This window comes from Mus musculus, chromosome 2 (genome assembly GCF_000001635.26).
Source record: "Mus musculus strain C57BL/6J chromosome 2, GRCm38.p6 C57BL/6J".
NCBI lineage: Eukaryota > Metazoa > Chordata > Mammalia > Rodentia > Muridae > Mus > Mus musculus.
The window spans coordinates 111,122,326-111,138,529 of NC_000068.7; the positions used below are offsets into that span (position 1 = coordinate 111,122,326).

Sequence of the window (16,204 nt, forward strand, 5' to 3'; positions counted from 1 at the left end):
TTAGAGATTGTTCTTCTGGTGATTCTGTTACTGTCTCTCAGCAGACCTGGGAGACAGATTCTCTCCTCTGAGTTTCAGTGCTCAGAGCACTCTCTGCTGGCAAGCTCTCTTACAGGGAAGGTGCGCAGATATCTTGTTTTTGGACCTCCTCCTGGTCGAAAAGGAAGGCCCAAAACAGGGCCTCTCTCAGAAGCTGTGTTGCTTTGGCAGTTCCCAGAAGCTGTCAGCTTCTGTGGTGCAGACTCTCACCTGTGCTGACTAAATTCCTAAGTTCCAGGGAGTCCTGGAACCAAGATGGCGACCGCTGCTCCTGAGCCTGAGGCCGCCTCCCGAGCCAGGCGGACACCTGTCCTCTGGTCCGGGCGGTGGCCGGCTGTCTGCAGCCTGCAGAGGGTACTGCCTCAGAGGCTCTGTGCTTCCGCCTGTCCCAGAAGCTGTCCGGTTCTCTGGCGCACCCTCTAACCTGTTCAGACTAATTTCCTAGGTCCCGCGGAGTCCCGGAACCCAGATGGCGACCGCTGCTGCTGAGGCTGAGGCCGCCTCCCAAGCCAGGCGGACACCTGTCCTCTGGTCCGGGTGGTGGCCGGCTGTCTGCAGTCTGCAAAGGGTGCTGCCTCAGCGGCTCTGTGCTTCTGCCTGTCCCAGAAGCTGTCCGGTTCTCTGGCGCACCCTCTGACCTGTTCAGACTAATTTCCTAAGTTCTGCTGAGTCCTGGAACCAAGATGGCGACCACTGCTGCTGAGGCTGAGGCCGCCTCCCAAGCCAGGTGGACACCTGTCCTCTGGTCCGGATGTTGGCTGGCTGTCTGCGGCCCGCCAAGGGTGCTGCCTCAGCGGCTCTGTCACTTTGTTTCATCTTTTATCTCTCAGTTACACATGTGAATTCTTCAGTAAGTAGTTCATAGGAAGTATACCAACTTAAATTAAAACTATAACATTTTAACACTAAATCAAGATTGAAATAATTGAACATGACCTATTAGTCACATATATTAGAAATTAGAAATAACTACCACATACATATTGGTCTTTACCTATTTATTTTCTATTGAAATTTTGTAAAACCTGTGTCATGAGATCTAGGCGAGGACCTATCATTATTACTCTGCTTTGGGACAAAATTTTAAAAGGTGAGTATCTCCATCAAATAAATCCCTCTCATCATATTTCAGGGAAGGCTGAGGAAGAGGAGGGATAAAGCTTGTAAAAGGCAGAAAGAAGGTTAAAGGCAAGAGGCCTTTTAAGTGCACAGAGCCAGTGGCAGCATGGACAGGATGTCAGTGAGTCTGGACCAGTTTGGGTTTAGGCACTCAAAGAGGATTTAGGCACAAGCTCCCATCCCTAACTCAGAAGCTGTCTCTGATTGATGAAGGGTCTGAAATAAAAATTAGTTTTCACTAATGAAGTCCCACTGGGTAGATAATCACACTTATCTTAGCAGACCCTGAATCCAGCAGTAGACAGCCAAACAAAATGACTTCAGTGGTACTTTGGAGGTCCTTGTTTCATAATTCTTTGTCTGGGAATAAGTTTTATTTTTATTTTTTTTATTTTCTCTCACAGGTCTTTTGTATACACACACACACACACACGCTATCTCCTCTCTCTCTCTCTCTCTCTCTCTCTCTCTCTCTCTCTCTCTCTCTCTCTCTCTTTCTCTCTCAGTATATATATATATAACTTGTGGTGCATATTTACTGGGTTGCTGTGTGTGCAACTAAGTGTCCCTTTATATGTGTTTCTTGTGCTTTTTCTTTGGATCTTTGTCTCCTGATAGTTTATTTGCTTCATCCTATTTTGGCTGGCTTATTTGTATTTTATTTTATTTTAATCATTTCTATATCTGTATGCATTCTAATAAAAAAAAGAAAGGATATGGATTTAGGTGAATAGGGAATTGGGAAGGATCTAGGAAATTTAGCAAAGGAAGAAATGTAACCAGAACGTTTAATACAAAAATATTAGTTAAATACTTTTAATAATTATACACCAGTGATAAAGGCACTCCTCAAATTTCAGAGAAACTTCTTTGTTCAGTAGATGGTGACTAATACAGAGTCACATATCTGCTTAATATGTGCATTAAATGTGTCTGTGCGGAATACACATCTTTTAAAGGGACATCTATATCACCCCCCACACACACACACACACACTTAAGGCCAGGGGATAATTGTAAAAGGAGATCATGTAGAATGGAAAGAGTAGAAAGGTAGCATTGGATATTCTTCCAGAGGAACTAGGTTCAATTCCCAGCACCCCATGGCAGCTCACAACTACCTATTATTCCAGACTTTGGAACCTCATGTCCTCATACAGACATACATGGAACTAAAACACAAGTTATTAATTAAGAGTAGAAAGGGCAGAACAGGTAGATGACTACAGATAAATGGCATTCTTAATGTATATTAAGGCAGTTCTATATTAACTCACAGTGGTTGTAATAGCATGCATAAGATCTGTACAAACCCCAGTCACATAAAATACTAGAATGGAAGAGGTACAGGCAAGAAGTTCCACCTTTACCTGAGAAGCTACTGGTCATTGATAGCTGCTCAGAGAAGAAAAGTTACATAAGAGTATAGCCCATGGTAGGTCTAACGCACTGCACTGGATGGTCAAACACCCAAGGGTATACAGGCAGCCCTGCTAAAAATACATTGAGTTAACAAAAAATATATATAAATGAAAGTAAGACTGAAATAAAAGAATGGGCTTAGACATCTGGGGGTGGATTTGGGTGGTGATGGAAGACAGTCACATTCCAATGTATGATATTTCAAAGAAGTAATAAAAGTATTTTAATATGATACAGTTGGGAAAGCTAAAGAGAGAGAAATAATGAAATAGGTTTTGGGTCTTTAATAAAGAGGAACATTTAAAATCCTAATAGCTTAAAAGGACATGGCACAAATAGGTATATAATCTTCTAATTATATTCCTGATCATTTCTCATGCCCACATGATACTGTCAGTGTGATCTATGTGACACTGTCAAACATGTAACACATGCATGGCATTAAACTATTGTATGCCATTACTGCACCCTTAGGGCGATCCTGGTAATTGTTGTGGCTCATAATAAACATTACAGCTACGAATGAGTGCTACCAGCTTCCCTCCTGTAGAAACTTGCATGGTCCCTTCTCATACATTGAAAGCTAGTCATCAAGAAGAATTCATTCAGATAGAGTCTAGTTTGGAGGGCCTTCTGACTCTGTTATCAGAGCTCACAAAGGGACTTCTAAAACACGCAGACTACTGCTATTTCCCTTGGTTATGCTCTTGATTTTCAACTGATACCAGAAATGAACATTGGTTTCTACCATGTGGTAACTGTATTACTGAATGTATTTTTTGACAAATTAGATTTTATTGTAATCTGATCTGCCTCAAACTGTACTTTTAGTTGTTTGTTTGTTTGTTTTCCTGTCTGTGACAAGAAAACAGGAATTTATTTTGTCGAATATTTTACATTTGCTTTGCTTATGTGCCTGGACTTTAAGAGTTGAACCATTAGATTCTCCTTATTTAAGTGTGCTTTATGTTAGCTAGTATCATGAAAACTTATCACAAGCTACAGTCAACTGAGAGAAGGGAATCTAAATTGAAAACTGCCTCTTTGAGACCTGCTATAGAAAAGTATGGTATTTCTTTAATTAATGATGGATAGGAAGCCCACTGTGAATGGTGTGTGGCTTCTAGGCTAGTGGTCCTTAATTCTATAAGAAAGCAGACTGAGCAAGCCATGAGGAGCAAGCTAGCAGTAGTCCTCCATGGCCTCTGCATCAGGTCCTGCCCCCAGGTTCTTACTCAAATTGAGTTCCTGTGTTTGCTTCCCTTGACAAACTGTTGATCATATATATATAGAGAGATATAGATAGATATAGATAGATATAGATAGATAGATATAGATAGATATGAAGCATCCCCAAACAAAAGATTATGATTTGTATTAATTCTGAACTCATGCTTCTTTAATCAAAATAAATGATAATGAGTGTGCCAGTTGGTTTTAATGTCAACACAGGCTAGTCAAAAGTAAAGAATCTCAATTCAGAAATTGCCTCCATATGAACACACTGAAGCAAGCTTGTAGGGCATCTTCTAATTATGATTGATGAGGGAAGGCCTATGCTATTGTGGGTGGTGTCATCCCTGGGCTGGTGGTTCTGGTTCTATAAGAAAGCAGATTGACCCATTGGTCGTACAAACTTTATATGCCTCAGTACAGGGGAATGCCAGGGCCAAGAAGTGGGAGTGGGTGGGTGGGGGAGTGGGTGGGAGAGCATGGGGGGTGACTTTTGGGATAGCATTGGAAATGTAAATGAAATAAATACCCAATAAAAAAATCTGTATCTAAGAATTCTCAGATTGCTTGCTAACCAAAATGTCTCTCAAACTTGGCACTAGAATTCTATGTATAAACCTCAAGTGATATTTTGTATTAATATGAGTTTCTACTATCACATAACACTGTGAAGTAATATATATTTGTATATTAGTGTCTTTTTCTATCATTTCTTGAGCTACCAGGTGAAGTAAATGAAAATACCTGAACTCTGTCAAGAACTGCCCTGTATAATATTGGTAGCCTGTAGGAAAATGAGTCTTGTTTTTCTTACGCATACAGGTAACAGGACTTGTTTTCACAATTTTGCTTTTTACATTTTGTGCTTCTACCTGTATATTATATTCTACAGTCATTAGAATATGTCATTTAATTCATTTGTCTCTCTCTGAACACTACTTCTGAATAAGTTTACAAGTTATATGTAAATTAATTATTATTTTCCACCATGCATAAAAGTGTACATTGAAATAGGAAAAAGAAAGAAAGAAAGAAAGAGAGAGAGAGAGAGAGAGAGAGAGAGAGAGAGAGAGAGAGAAAGAAAGAAAGAAAGAAAGAAAGAAAGAAAGAAAGAAAGAAAGCAAGCCGATTGAGCAAATCATGAGGAGCAAGCCAGTGAGCAGTACTCCCTGCAGCCCCTGGCCTCTATCAGCTTCTGTCTCTAGTTCACTGCTCTTTTCAAGTCCCTGCCCTGATTTTTTTTTTATGATAAAATGTTGTATGGAAGTGTGCGTAAAAGATATCATCTTCATCATCAACAACAATAAAAAATAAAAACCAAACACTAAGAACTTTTCCTCCCTATGCTGCTTTTGGTGACCCTGTTCATCACAGCAGTAGAAACTCTAAGTTTAAAACAATGAAAAAAGGAAGACTATTTTATGATTTAGTTAAAATTCTGCTTTCATATAAAATATTCAATTTAAGATATAATTGTAACTTCATGTGATATGTAACTTTTTTTTACCATAAACACTTTGATTTTATTTGTTTAATATATTTTAAATTTAAAATATTTTGACTTGATTTTAACAAAATTTAAAATTATTTACTTAAGTATAGTGTCTAACCTTTTTTTCCTTCATTCAGCAGATCCGTGGGTCTCAGTCCTATTTGTAAATGAAGAATTTGGTTCGGCTGTATAACAGCATTCTGGTAAAGTCAATACAAACCATGAATTGTATCAATCATTCCAGTTACTCTGATATAAAATAAATTAATTTCCTGTTCTAAAATATTTTTGAAATTAAAAGCATGTTTTCCAAACTTCTTTATAAATTTAAAATCATAATATCACACCTTCTAAGTCATTTAAACTCCATTCTCAAAACATAATGTACACCCAACAGTTTAAAGGCAGGAAGAAATAAATATGTCCAGGACTTTGGGAGGGGGAATTCATTCCATCAAACAAAGATGAAAATTATATGTCCTCTATACTAATTTGAAGATATTTAAAGATGCAAATTTGACAACAGAAAAATTCATTTTGTTTGTAATCCATTGAGCTAAGTAGTGTCAAAAGAATACAAACTCAGATAGTACCCAATAACAAGACCATGCATCTGGTACTAGTACAATACCCAATAGGTCCTATTATTAACCAGCATTGATGAATAGTGCTTTCACTTCCAGGATATGAGCCGATTGCCCTTGGTGAAATAAAAAATAAATTTGAAAGTGAAAGTTGCAACATTGATCATATTTTCAAGTATTCGCTGATACCAAACATTTTTTTATTAAGTTTGTATAGTAGAAGAAGTATAAAAGAAGGGAAATATGATAGATAGCAAAAGAAGGTAAGGTACAATTTTAACTATGGGCTAATATACGTTTTAAGAGAAATATAAATTCCTAATTAATTAATATCTTTAAAGCTAAATGATATACTTTGTATTATCTGTTCTAAGTACATGTATAGAAGATTTTATTTAGCCTGTGATACACTGTTTTGATGTTGTTGTTGTTGGTGGTGGTGGTGTTTTTTTAGTTTGTTTGTTTTGGTTTTTGGCTTTTTTCCATTCTTTTTTATTGGATATTTTATTTATTTACATTTCAAATGCTATCCCTTTTCCCTGTTTCTCCTCCACACACCCCTATCCTATCACTCCTCTCTCTGCTTCTATGAGGGTTTTCTCCCATCTACACCCTGACTCCCACCTCAGCGCCTTGGCATTCCACTACAATGGGGCATTGAGTCATCACATGACCAAGGGCCTCCCCTCCCATTGGTGTCAGATAAACTATTGAAGTAGAAATTTAAATTTAAATTACATACAGATGATTGCATGTTTTCATTCCTGTCAAGGTTTTTCTGACTTTCCTCTGTTTTCATTTGTAAGTATCCTTCTGTTGAAGTAAATAGTTGTATTGTTATAACAAAACAATGCATCATTTCTAAACCAGGAATCTTTACAGTCATATATGAAAAATATTTAAAATTTCTCATTATGAGAATTAATTTTTATTTTCTCATTTAAAGTTCAATTGATCTTAATATCCAACTGCATCTTTACTGATATACTAAGTATATGCAATTAACAACAACTTGCAAACTTTATTGAGATCATAAAATTTTCCACACCATGCATAAGCATTTGTCAAACATTCATAAACATATTCATGTAGCCAATATAAGTATGTTCAGAAACATGACTACAAAATAAAGACTCAAAGAGTGAGAAGCAGATTCTTACACCCAACCATTAGTCAGAAGCCAGAGACCACTGTGAATGAATTATGAAAAGGCTAGAAGAAGCAGTCTCAACTAGACCCCCTAGCTCTCTCAGACACTGAGCCACCAACCAGGCAGCATACACCAACTGAATGAAGCCCCAGACACATATGCAGCAGAGAACTGCTGGGTCTGGCCTCAGTGAAAGAAGAATATACACCTAACCCTGGAGAGCCTTGAGGCCCTGAGTAGTGAGGAGGCCTGGTATGATAGGGGTATAGGGTGGGGACATCTCCTTGGAGATGAGGGAGGAAGAATGGGATGAGGAACTCTCAGAGGGCAGACCAGAAGAGGAATAATAATGGTCTGTAAAAGAAGATTAAAGATAATTTTTTAAAGTAGATTAAGACAAATAGAATAATGTTTAAAATAACGTTTATTTAAAGCAAGTAGAATAAAGTAGAAGAAACAAGACCAAAAAGAGCAACACACATCTTTCTTATATGTAGAAACTATATTTAAAATTGTATATGAATATAAATATGTGCATGATTATGTAAGAGATATGAAAGTGTAAGCAGTCTATAAAAGGAGAAGAGAGATTTAGATGTAAGAAAAGAATAGAAGCACATTGACAATATGAGAAAAAAATAAGAGGAATTTTTGTATCAAAGGAGATTAGCATAAGCAGACTAGAAAAACATGTGAGTATACTCACTGGAAAATAGCAATAACATATAATTGTATATATCTGTGAAACTGAACTCATGAAGGGCACTACTCTGTTTGATGCCTAAAACAACCATGCAGATCAATCATGACTTTAAGATGGGCCACTTGGGAGACATCAGTTCTATAGGGACATTTCATGTAAATCTTTTGAAAGTTGAGAAGGTTGTCACATTCAATTTTGAAACTGAGATCCACGTAAATGTGACAATGATTATGAGTGGCATACAGAAAAGACAAAGAAATTACTTAGAATATAAATATGTATAAAATAGTGTAATTTTCGATTTGTGGAATTAAAGTATATTTACAGCAAAACAAGAAGTGAGAAGAGTAGAAAAATAATTGAGTGATTATAAACATAAATTTGAATTCCTTGGTTTCTCTATGCTGTCACTACACTCAGGTTGTTGTGGAACTCTGAATTGAGCAAGTTTTGTTTGTTTGTTTGTTTGTTTGTTTGTTTTCTTTTTTTATTCACTTTGAGCTTTTCATTTTCACCTATGAATATTACAGAAATTCACTTACATTTCTTCAAGAACTGATAATTCTTTTCTGAAATGTCTTCAAGAAATACGATGAAATTTATTTCATTTTTTAGAGAATATAAGTTTCGTGCAAAAGGCCCTGTTCTTTAAAATATATTTTAAATGTACTTTCTTGTGCCTTCACTTGGGAATCTCATTCTTCTGTCAATGTGCCTTGTCCAACTTCAGTATAATGGGTTTTCTTTATCTTATGACATTTAGTTTTGTTATGTTTGGTTGTTATCTCTTAAGGGACCCACCTTTCCTAATAACAGATAGAAAAGAAGGGCATTTGGATGGGAGCAGGAAATGTAATCAGGTATGTTACATGAGAAAAAAATATTTAATAAAAGGGGAAAAACAAAAAATTAGAACTCAAGTGGTGGTGCTGGCAATGCACAGTGAAGTAAAATTTGGTATTGAGATACTCCTTGCCTCTTTACAAGTGGCAATTATACCTATAAGGTCTTTCTTAAGTCTTCTTCTCAGGGTCAAGTAATGTCATGCCTGTGTCAGCCTAAGGCATCCTGACTGTGTTTGAAGCTTACCCTCTGAGGTGTGGAACCCCCTAGCTATACACCTGTGAGTCTTTCCCAGTAGGGAATCTGGCCTGTATTCTGGGTCCTGAGCTTGAGCTGAAGATGCTGGGCACTTTTATCCCTTGTAAGCTCATTCTGTAGGTAAGGCCAGTCAGACTGAAATCTACTCGCCTGCTTCAGTAGCGCATGCTGAATCAGCAGAGGCATGAGTAACTTCCCAAGCTCCTGTGTGGCTCAAACAAAATCCCCAAGTACCGTAAACTAGCTGTTCAAAGACAATCATATTGTACAAGTTACCTGGTGGAAATTCTTGTTTGTGCTTCAGCATTGATACTTCCGATGAAGCTAGAGCTTTACTTCCAGGCAGATACTGGGTAGGCTTTAAATTAAAATATTTGATCAGTTTTCTACACTGCATACATTTCAAGCTTAATAATCAAAGATAAAAGATCATAGTTTTACCTTCCAGTCAGGATTTTTCTTATGGAAATCTAAAAGGGAGACAAAATGGATTATCTGTTAATAACCACAATTAAAAACTTTTACTTGTCATTCTAGTTTTGGCTTAAGTGCCAATATCTAGAAAGAGGTAGTGCTAAATATGACATTAATCTATGACACTCATGGCTGACCAAGATGTTTATGGCCATCTTCTTTAAGTGTGAAAGAGTCTCTGCTTACACACAGCTCTTTAGTGTTCTCCTCCTTTCTAGAACTGATGAGGAGAAGAAGCTTTTTTTCCTTCTACCTCTCCGGCATTTTTCCATCTGGGTAGCTCATGGTCTATCTCTCCTGCCTAAGTAAGTTATTTTTTCATCTTACACTCTATCTGCCTGCCCCATAAGCCTGCCCTGAAACCCACCCTCTCTACCACTTTCAACTTCATTCCTTATCTTCTTTCCACATCTTTGTTTCTTGAATCTCAAGTCAGCGATACTTTACCATGTACTTATAATTCATCTCTCATCTTGAAACTCTCCTAAAACTATTATTGAAACAAAAGAAACGTAATTTATTACTAACAAATATATTTTATTCATTGAATCACTTTTGATTATATTTATAATATATATTTCTAGTATAAGATATTTTACCCTAGTTTTAAGCATCTCAAATTATTTGCTTATTGTATATTTCCAACCTTTCTCTCCTTCAGTTAGAAGACTTGTGGATCTTGAAGTTATTCCAACTGATAAATGAGGAGTGCACTTAGACTGAAGAGATGTAATGGTGTTCTGGTAAAATCAATATCCATGGTGAGTTCAATTAATATTTCTAATATCTTCAAATCAATTTTCTATTCTAAAAGGATGGTTTCAAAATTTTTTTTTGAAATTGGTAGAGATCAATGGACAATGGGAAGCCCTACACCAATTGATCAATCTACATCATAGCTCCTACACCAATAGCTTATGAAACCTTACAAAAGAGAGATCAGAAAGAATGTAAGACCAATAATACCATGAAGCCTGTGAAACAGTCTCTTCTAGAAATATCTGAACCAGGATTGGATTGTCAGTAGCAAAAAACATGTTAACATTTAAGTGAAGGGGTTCTCTGGGCCCTGCCCCTAGACAAAGAACTATAGGCAACTAATGATCCCTGGGAGAGGGAGAATTAGCCTTACCCAGGGATGAACATCCTTATTAGTTATTTAATACACATTAGTCAGCTCTGAAATCATATATATCCAACAACACAAATGCACCCAGCAGGTTACACTTCTCGATTTGCACATACATATATGTACATGCATATGTATTTAACAGTAATAAACAAAAAGACTATCAAGTTGAGAAGGGGTGCTGAGGATATGGGAGTTCAAGGAAGAGAATTTGGAAGGGGCAGGAAGAAAGAACAGAATTAGGAAAGTAATCACAAGCTTTAATAAGAAGGGGACCAGAGACTCCACACATTATCTGAATTGTTCCAGGTGCTTATTCACATCCTTTCTCCTATGGTTTATAATAATAATAAAAGTGCAAGGCTTGTTTCTCTGAATTCTTGTTCCTCACCCACTTGGTATTAGAAAGATATAGATGATAAACAGAAATGATTCCCCTCCTCTTTACCCAAAATGCTACACTCTGATTTCCAAAGCTGTCTCTTTCCCATATGTCCCCACCATTAAAGAAACACAACTTGACTATTCATGTGCAGCACTTAATCATGTATCTGGTCTGATTACAGGTTATTTTATTAAAGTACAGCATGCGCTGCCTCATCTGCTAAACACTGTTTTACTGTTTCTACTTTCTAAACACTCAGTAACAGATGAATAGTCAAGGAAGAGGAAATAGGGCAATCTGGTTGTGACTCTTGTCCTCAGTTTTGATGTTAATGATGGGTGAAAAATTATCTGATAGCAAAGGATTAAGGTGTAATTCTCAGTACTTGAGAATAAAGTACTGCATTCCATGGGATGTGCAGGCTAACAATTCTGCAAAACAAACTTAAAGAGTATGGAGTATCTATATCGTGGATCTGTGTTAGGAAAGGACCTAATATGTTCTAATATTAACTTTTATGATTGCATAGTACATTAGAGATATCAGCTGATTTCATTCACTGAAATAAAAAATAAGTGTTCAAGTTATTGTTTGCAACAAAAAAATGATAATTGTACAATGTTGCTAATGTTTTCAAGGGTTTAGTAATGACTTTTTCCTCTGATTTTTTTTTAACAGAACAAGTATGAAGTAAGGGAAACATACTGAATAGTAAGAAAATAGGTAGAAAGAGATTCCCAGAGAAAACTTAGTTATGACGTACTGCTTATTTTTAAGAAAATTCAAGGTTTCTGACAATTCATCTAAATAGAAGCTATCCATAGTTTTGAAAGTCAACGAGGGTATCTGGGAGGGTTTGGAGGTAGGAGAGGAAAGAGGGAGGTGATAAATTGACATTATAATCCCCCAAATAAGAAATTTTAAAAATTAGATCTCAAACTTTGGGCTTCTTATTCTGAATGTATGTCTAAAATATTTTATTTAGCTAACATTACATTTTTTTAAAGTTGAAATAATTCATTACATACAGATGACAGAGTATTTTCTCGGCTATCAGGATAATCCTGGTTCTCTGTGTCCAGTTTTATGTCTACTACATCTGTTGAAAGAAATCAGTGTTTATGTGGTTAAAACAAATCTGACACGACATTGTTAAAATTAGAATCTTTATCATCACAGAAAAAGAAGTTTAAAATTACTTGTTATAGTAAGTAAATTTTAAAGGAGATTTGAATTCACTAGTTGAGGATATGAGTTGCATGTGAAAATGCCAAATGCACACTAGTAAATACATATAATAGCAAAATGTCTAGAAGGTCATTTAAGACACAAATGAGTAGAAAACTATTAACTGAACAAACACAAGAATATGGAGTTAGTGTTGGGGTAGGTATTCTAGAATATATCTTATATTTTGTGAAATGTCGTCTTTATCCCACAGGTTAAAAGATGGGGGAACATGGTTCAAGATATTTTATTATATGAATTATCATTAAATACTAGAAGTAATGAATGATGAGCAGCATAAAAATGAGTAGACTACAGATTAGAATACAGATCATGTGGACTTAACTCTCAGCATGCATTTACAATCATATTAAACTACATATCTCTGGATTCATAGTTTTCAAACCCAGCACAGGAAGGCCCAACAGTCCTGGTGAGAAAGTTCTTGCCTGAACATGGTAAGTAAATAGGTTCATAGGTATAGACTGTGCAAAATATATTTAATTTTAAAATTTTAGACATATTTATTTTATGCATATGAGTGTTTTTGCTTGAGGATGCCCTGTGCATCCTGGTAATGCAGAGGTCAGAAAATGATATCAGATGCCCTGAAAGCTTAAGCTACAGGCAGTGGTGAACTGCTATGTCAACACTGAGAACTGAACCTGTGTCTTGTGGAAAAACCATAAATGCTCTTAGTTACTAAATCACCTCTCAAGCCCTAGAGTTAGCAATTTCAAACCTTATGAACTTGCAATGCTTTCATAGTATATGCAGGTAAAATGGGCTTCTAAATGGGCAATATCAGCCTGTAGACACATGAAAGTGGAAATACCTGATTTATGATTGAATAACTTGTTTAGAAAAGATGCTAAAGCAACATTTTGATAATTTACATCAAATCTTTCTATAAACAATTTAAAAACAGGAATTTGGAGAAGAGAAGATTTCACATGTTTGAAATAGTTCTTCCAGAGTTTATACTACTGCAGAATTTACCTGCTAGGAATCCTTGTCTATGCATCATGGCTGAGGCCTCTGTTGAGTCAGAATCTTTCATTTCCATGGGAGGCTAAAATGGTTTTCAAATATATATTAAATTAGGTTTCTATGTGATGTACCTTATGAATGTAATAATTTAGGAAATAATATAAAAGTGTTACCTTCAATTCAAGAAATGTCTTTTGAAAACCTAAAGTGGTACAAACAATTACATGTAAATATGCTTAAATAAGTTTGGGTTTCATATTCTATTGTGGAACAACATCACAACTTATTTTAGAAATGGGTAAGGAATTTTGACATTTTGATGGATTTTTCTCTTAGTTGTTTTTAATCTTTCTCGATCTCAAATATAGGAGACAGATTGGAAAAAGGTAAAGGTCTTTATTGTTAATTAAATGAAAAATTTCAAAGTATGATCAGTGCTACCATAAAGTCTATAAATAAAGTAAGGGAACACTGCTTTCATCTCAGGTAGAAATCAGCTACCCGTGGTGGTACCCCAGCTGTCCAAGCTGAAGTAGAACGCTACACCATCTGTCTTTAATCAATCACTTCAAAGACACTCACACTAATATACTATGCACATGGCGTTGGCTATTGGCATCCCTTAAGTGGCAGGGAAAGGCTTCTTTGCCACGGACTTGGACTCCTCTGTAAATTTTGTATAGTTTGTAAACTTTAAGGCAGGTAAGTGGCCAGGCCCCTACCCTGGGAACTCCAGCAGCCGCACCCCTGCCCCCAAGATCTCCCTAATTGTCACAAAGCTCATCCCAACCCTTTCAACAGGACCCTACCCAGATTATGCTAATTTTAGGTGAAAATATAAACTGGAAAACCCACCAATCCTGAGCTCCCCTACAAGGTCAGGACTTGACATTCTACCAAACACCAACCTGGAAATCTCTGCCCTAGAGAGGTCTGCTTACTAAGAATCTCTATGTAAAGGCTGTGCCTGCTCCGTTCCCTGCTGTCCACTCAGGGGAGCAGACACAGACACTCTTGGGTTCATTCCTCCACACCCTGGGCCCTCCCAACAAATCTTTTTTCATGACATTTGTTCCCTGTGTAACTGACTTCTTATCCAAAGAAGCCAAGAAACAATGAAGAGAAGAAAGGGTGAAACAAAGAGAATGAACAGAGCCAAGGCCCTTGAGTGCCTCTGCTCAGCTGGGAATATCCTCCCCTGGGAGCTGCAATACCTCTGGTGAGGGGTTTCCTCTCAGAGACATGGGCCTCCAAGTCCAAGAACATCTTCCCATTAGAGCAGGAGAGACAACACAGTTTCTATGTTGTTTTATAATTTCACAAACATGCGGCATTGACGACATACAGTGAAAGGCATAACACACTGCCTGCCACACACACACACACACAAAAATAGGGACTGACCTGATCAGTGAAGATATCCACTCATAGAGCAATAAGGTGTAAAGTATTGTTTTGTATACAAACATGCTTAAAACTGTGAGGATTGTTACTTCTTACTTTCTAGATTTTATGTGAATTTTATAGTAAAGAATTTTGAGAATGTGGGAGAAATCCTAATATGAAATGTTTCATTTATAGCCAAAATAAGACCACAGTTATCAGAGTTCTCACAAATAATAAAAAGTGATAATTACTTTCTCCTACCCTTGGACTCACAGTTACATACAATAAAAACATGTTTCTGATACTCTGCAACTGAATGCTATAGACTGTTTAATTTACTTAAACCACTAAACAAATCTGTATCCCCTGATATTGTCGCATTCACACAGAAGTCCAGGGCTACTGAATTAGAGATTAAATTTTCACAGTGTTCCCCAGTAAAGTCCATGACTATGCGAGAAGCCCTAGACCCCTTCCACATTCCATTATACAGAATTTTGCATTGTGGAGTCGATCCCATGGAGTTCTTTCAGTGTTCCTAATCACACAGCCTAAGAAACCTGAGACAATGGTCACCACATAGATGGGCTATCTGCTGATCATTTCCTGATCATTTATTGCTTCTGTTTGTCATTTATATTGGTATCACAGAATCAGAGAGGTGGAAAACCCTGCATTTGACATGCAGTGTATATTATGAGTGACAGCAGTGTTTATGATTAGCTACTGTATATTAAAGGACGTTCTGTTAGGACCCAGTTCTTCAGTCTTTAATAGTCTTTCCTGAAGTAATAAAGAAAAGAATCACACCCTTTTCTTTCTCCTCTCATGTTTCTATACCACTACTTCATGTCATGTTCCCGACAAAAGATCTCTTGACATTTCTTAAAGATGTTAATTTTATACCCTTCACAATAAACATTGTTCCAAGTTCCTCTCTTTATACCTGCTCTACCTTTTAAATTTCACTTTCTATCTTCTTTCCAAATTATTACTTGAAATTCCTCCATTGTGCAAACCTTGGTCCCCAAGTTAATTGGTCAATAAAAGGCTGACATGGGTGATCTGGCAGTAGAGAGAGGAAGGCGGGACATCCTAGAAGGGAGAAAGGAACTCTGGGAAGAAGAAAGAGGAAGATCCTTTCCCCAGGAGACATGAAGGGAGATGTTTGTGACTTCAGGCATGGAAGGTATAGCTAGCCATGTGCCTGGATGGTTTAGATGGTCAACTTAACTTAGATGAGCTTGTTGAAACTCTGCCCTTCTACAGGCCAAACACTGATGTATTAAAAGGTCTCTGTGTGGTGATTCTAGAACTAGCTGGCTAAGGAATAACTTCAGCCATATTAATTTCCAGAATATATATGGAAAAGATTATATATATATATATATATATATATATATATATATATATATATATAATCATTTCCTTACATTCTTAAAGAATATTAAAGAAAAAATATAGTTCAGATCTTGTAAAAAATTTGCACAAGGTCCTCTGAAAATATGTCATGGTTGTTAGTGTGGGGTTTTCATAGGATTCCTAACAATGATAGTGGGGCTATCACTAACTCTTTTGCTGGTTTGGGACCCTTTCCTCGATACTGAATTGCCTCTTACAGTCTTATTGTAACTTATGATGCTGTGTTTTACTGATATCCCTGGGATGTCTGCTCTTTCCTCAACAGAAAGGGAAGAACAGTGGATTGTTGGAGAAGGGAGGAGGGAGCTCAAGAGGGAAGGGATAAAGGGATAGGACAATGTGGTTAGA

The 16,204-nt window shown here is 36.8% G+C and overlaps 1 protein-coding gene across 1 annotated transcript in view; it reads right to left on the reverse strand.

Moving 5' to 3' along the window:
• Positions 1–16,204, reverse strand: part of A26c3 (ANKRD26-like family C, member 3) — a 179,194-nt gene that overhangs the window by 71,916 nt on the left and 91,074 nt on the right. Inside the window, exons 36-43 of the mRNA NM_001378593.1 lie at positions 13,222–13,250; positions 13,058–13,130; positions 11,860–11,930; positions 9,964–10,057; positions 9,285–9,313; positions 9,120–9,201; positions 6,632–6,702; positions 5,424–5,505 (exon numbers count right to left, since the gene is read on the reverse strand). Of these exons, the coding sequence (NP_001365522.1) occupies positions 5,424–5,505; positions 6,632–6,702; positions 9,120–9,201; positions 9,285–9,313; positions 9,964–10,057; positions 11,860–11,930; positions 13,058–13,130; positions 13,222–13,250 (531 nt within the window). The remainder of the gene's footprint in view (positions 1–5,423; positions 5,506–6,631; positions 6,703–9,119; positions 9,202–9,284; positions 9,314–9,963; positions 10,058–11,859; positions 11,931–13,057; positions 13,131–13,221; positions 13,251–16,204) is intronic.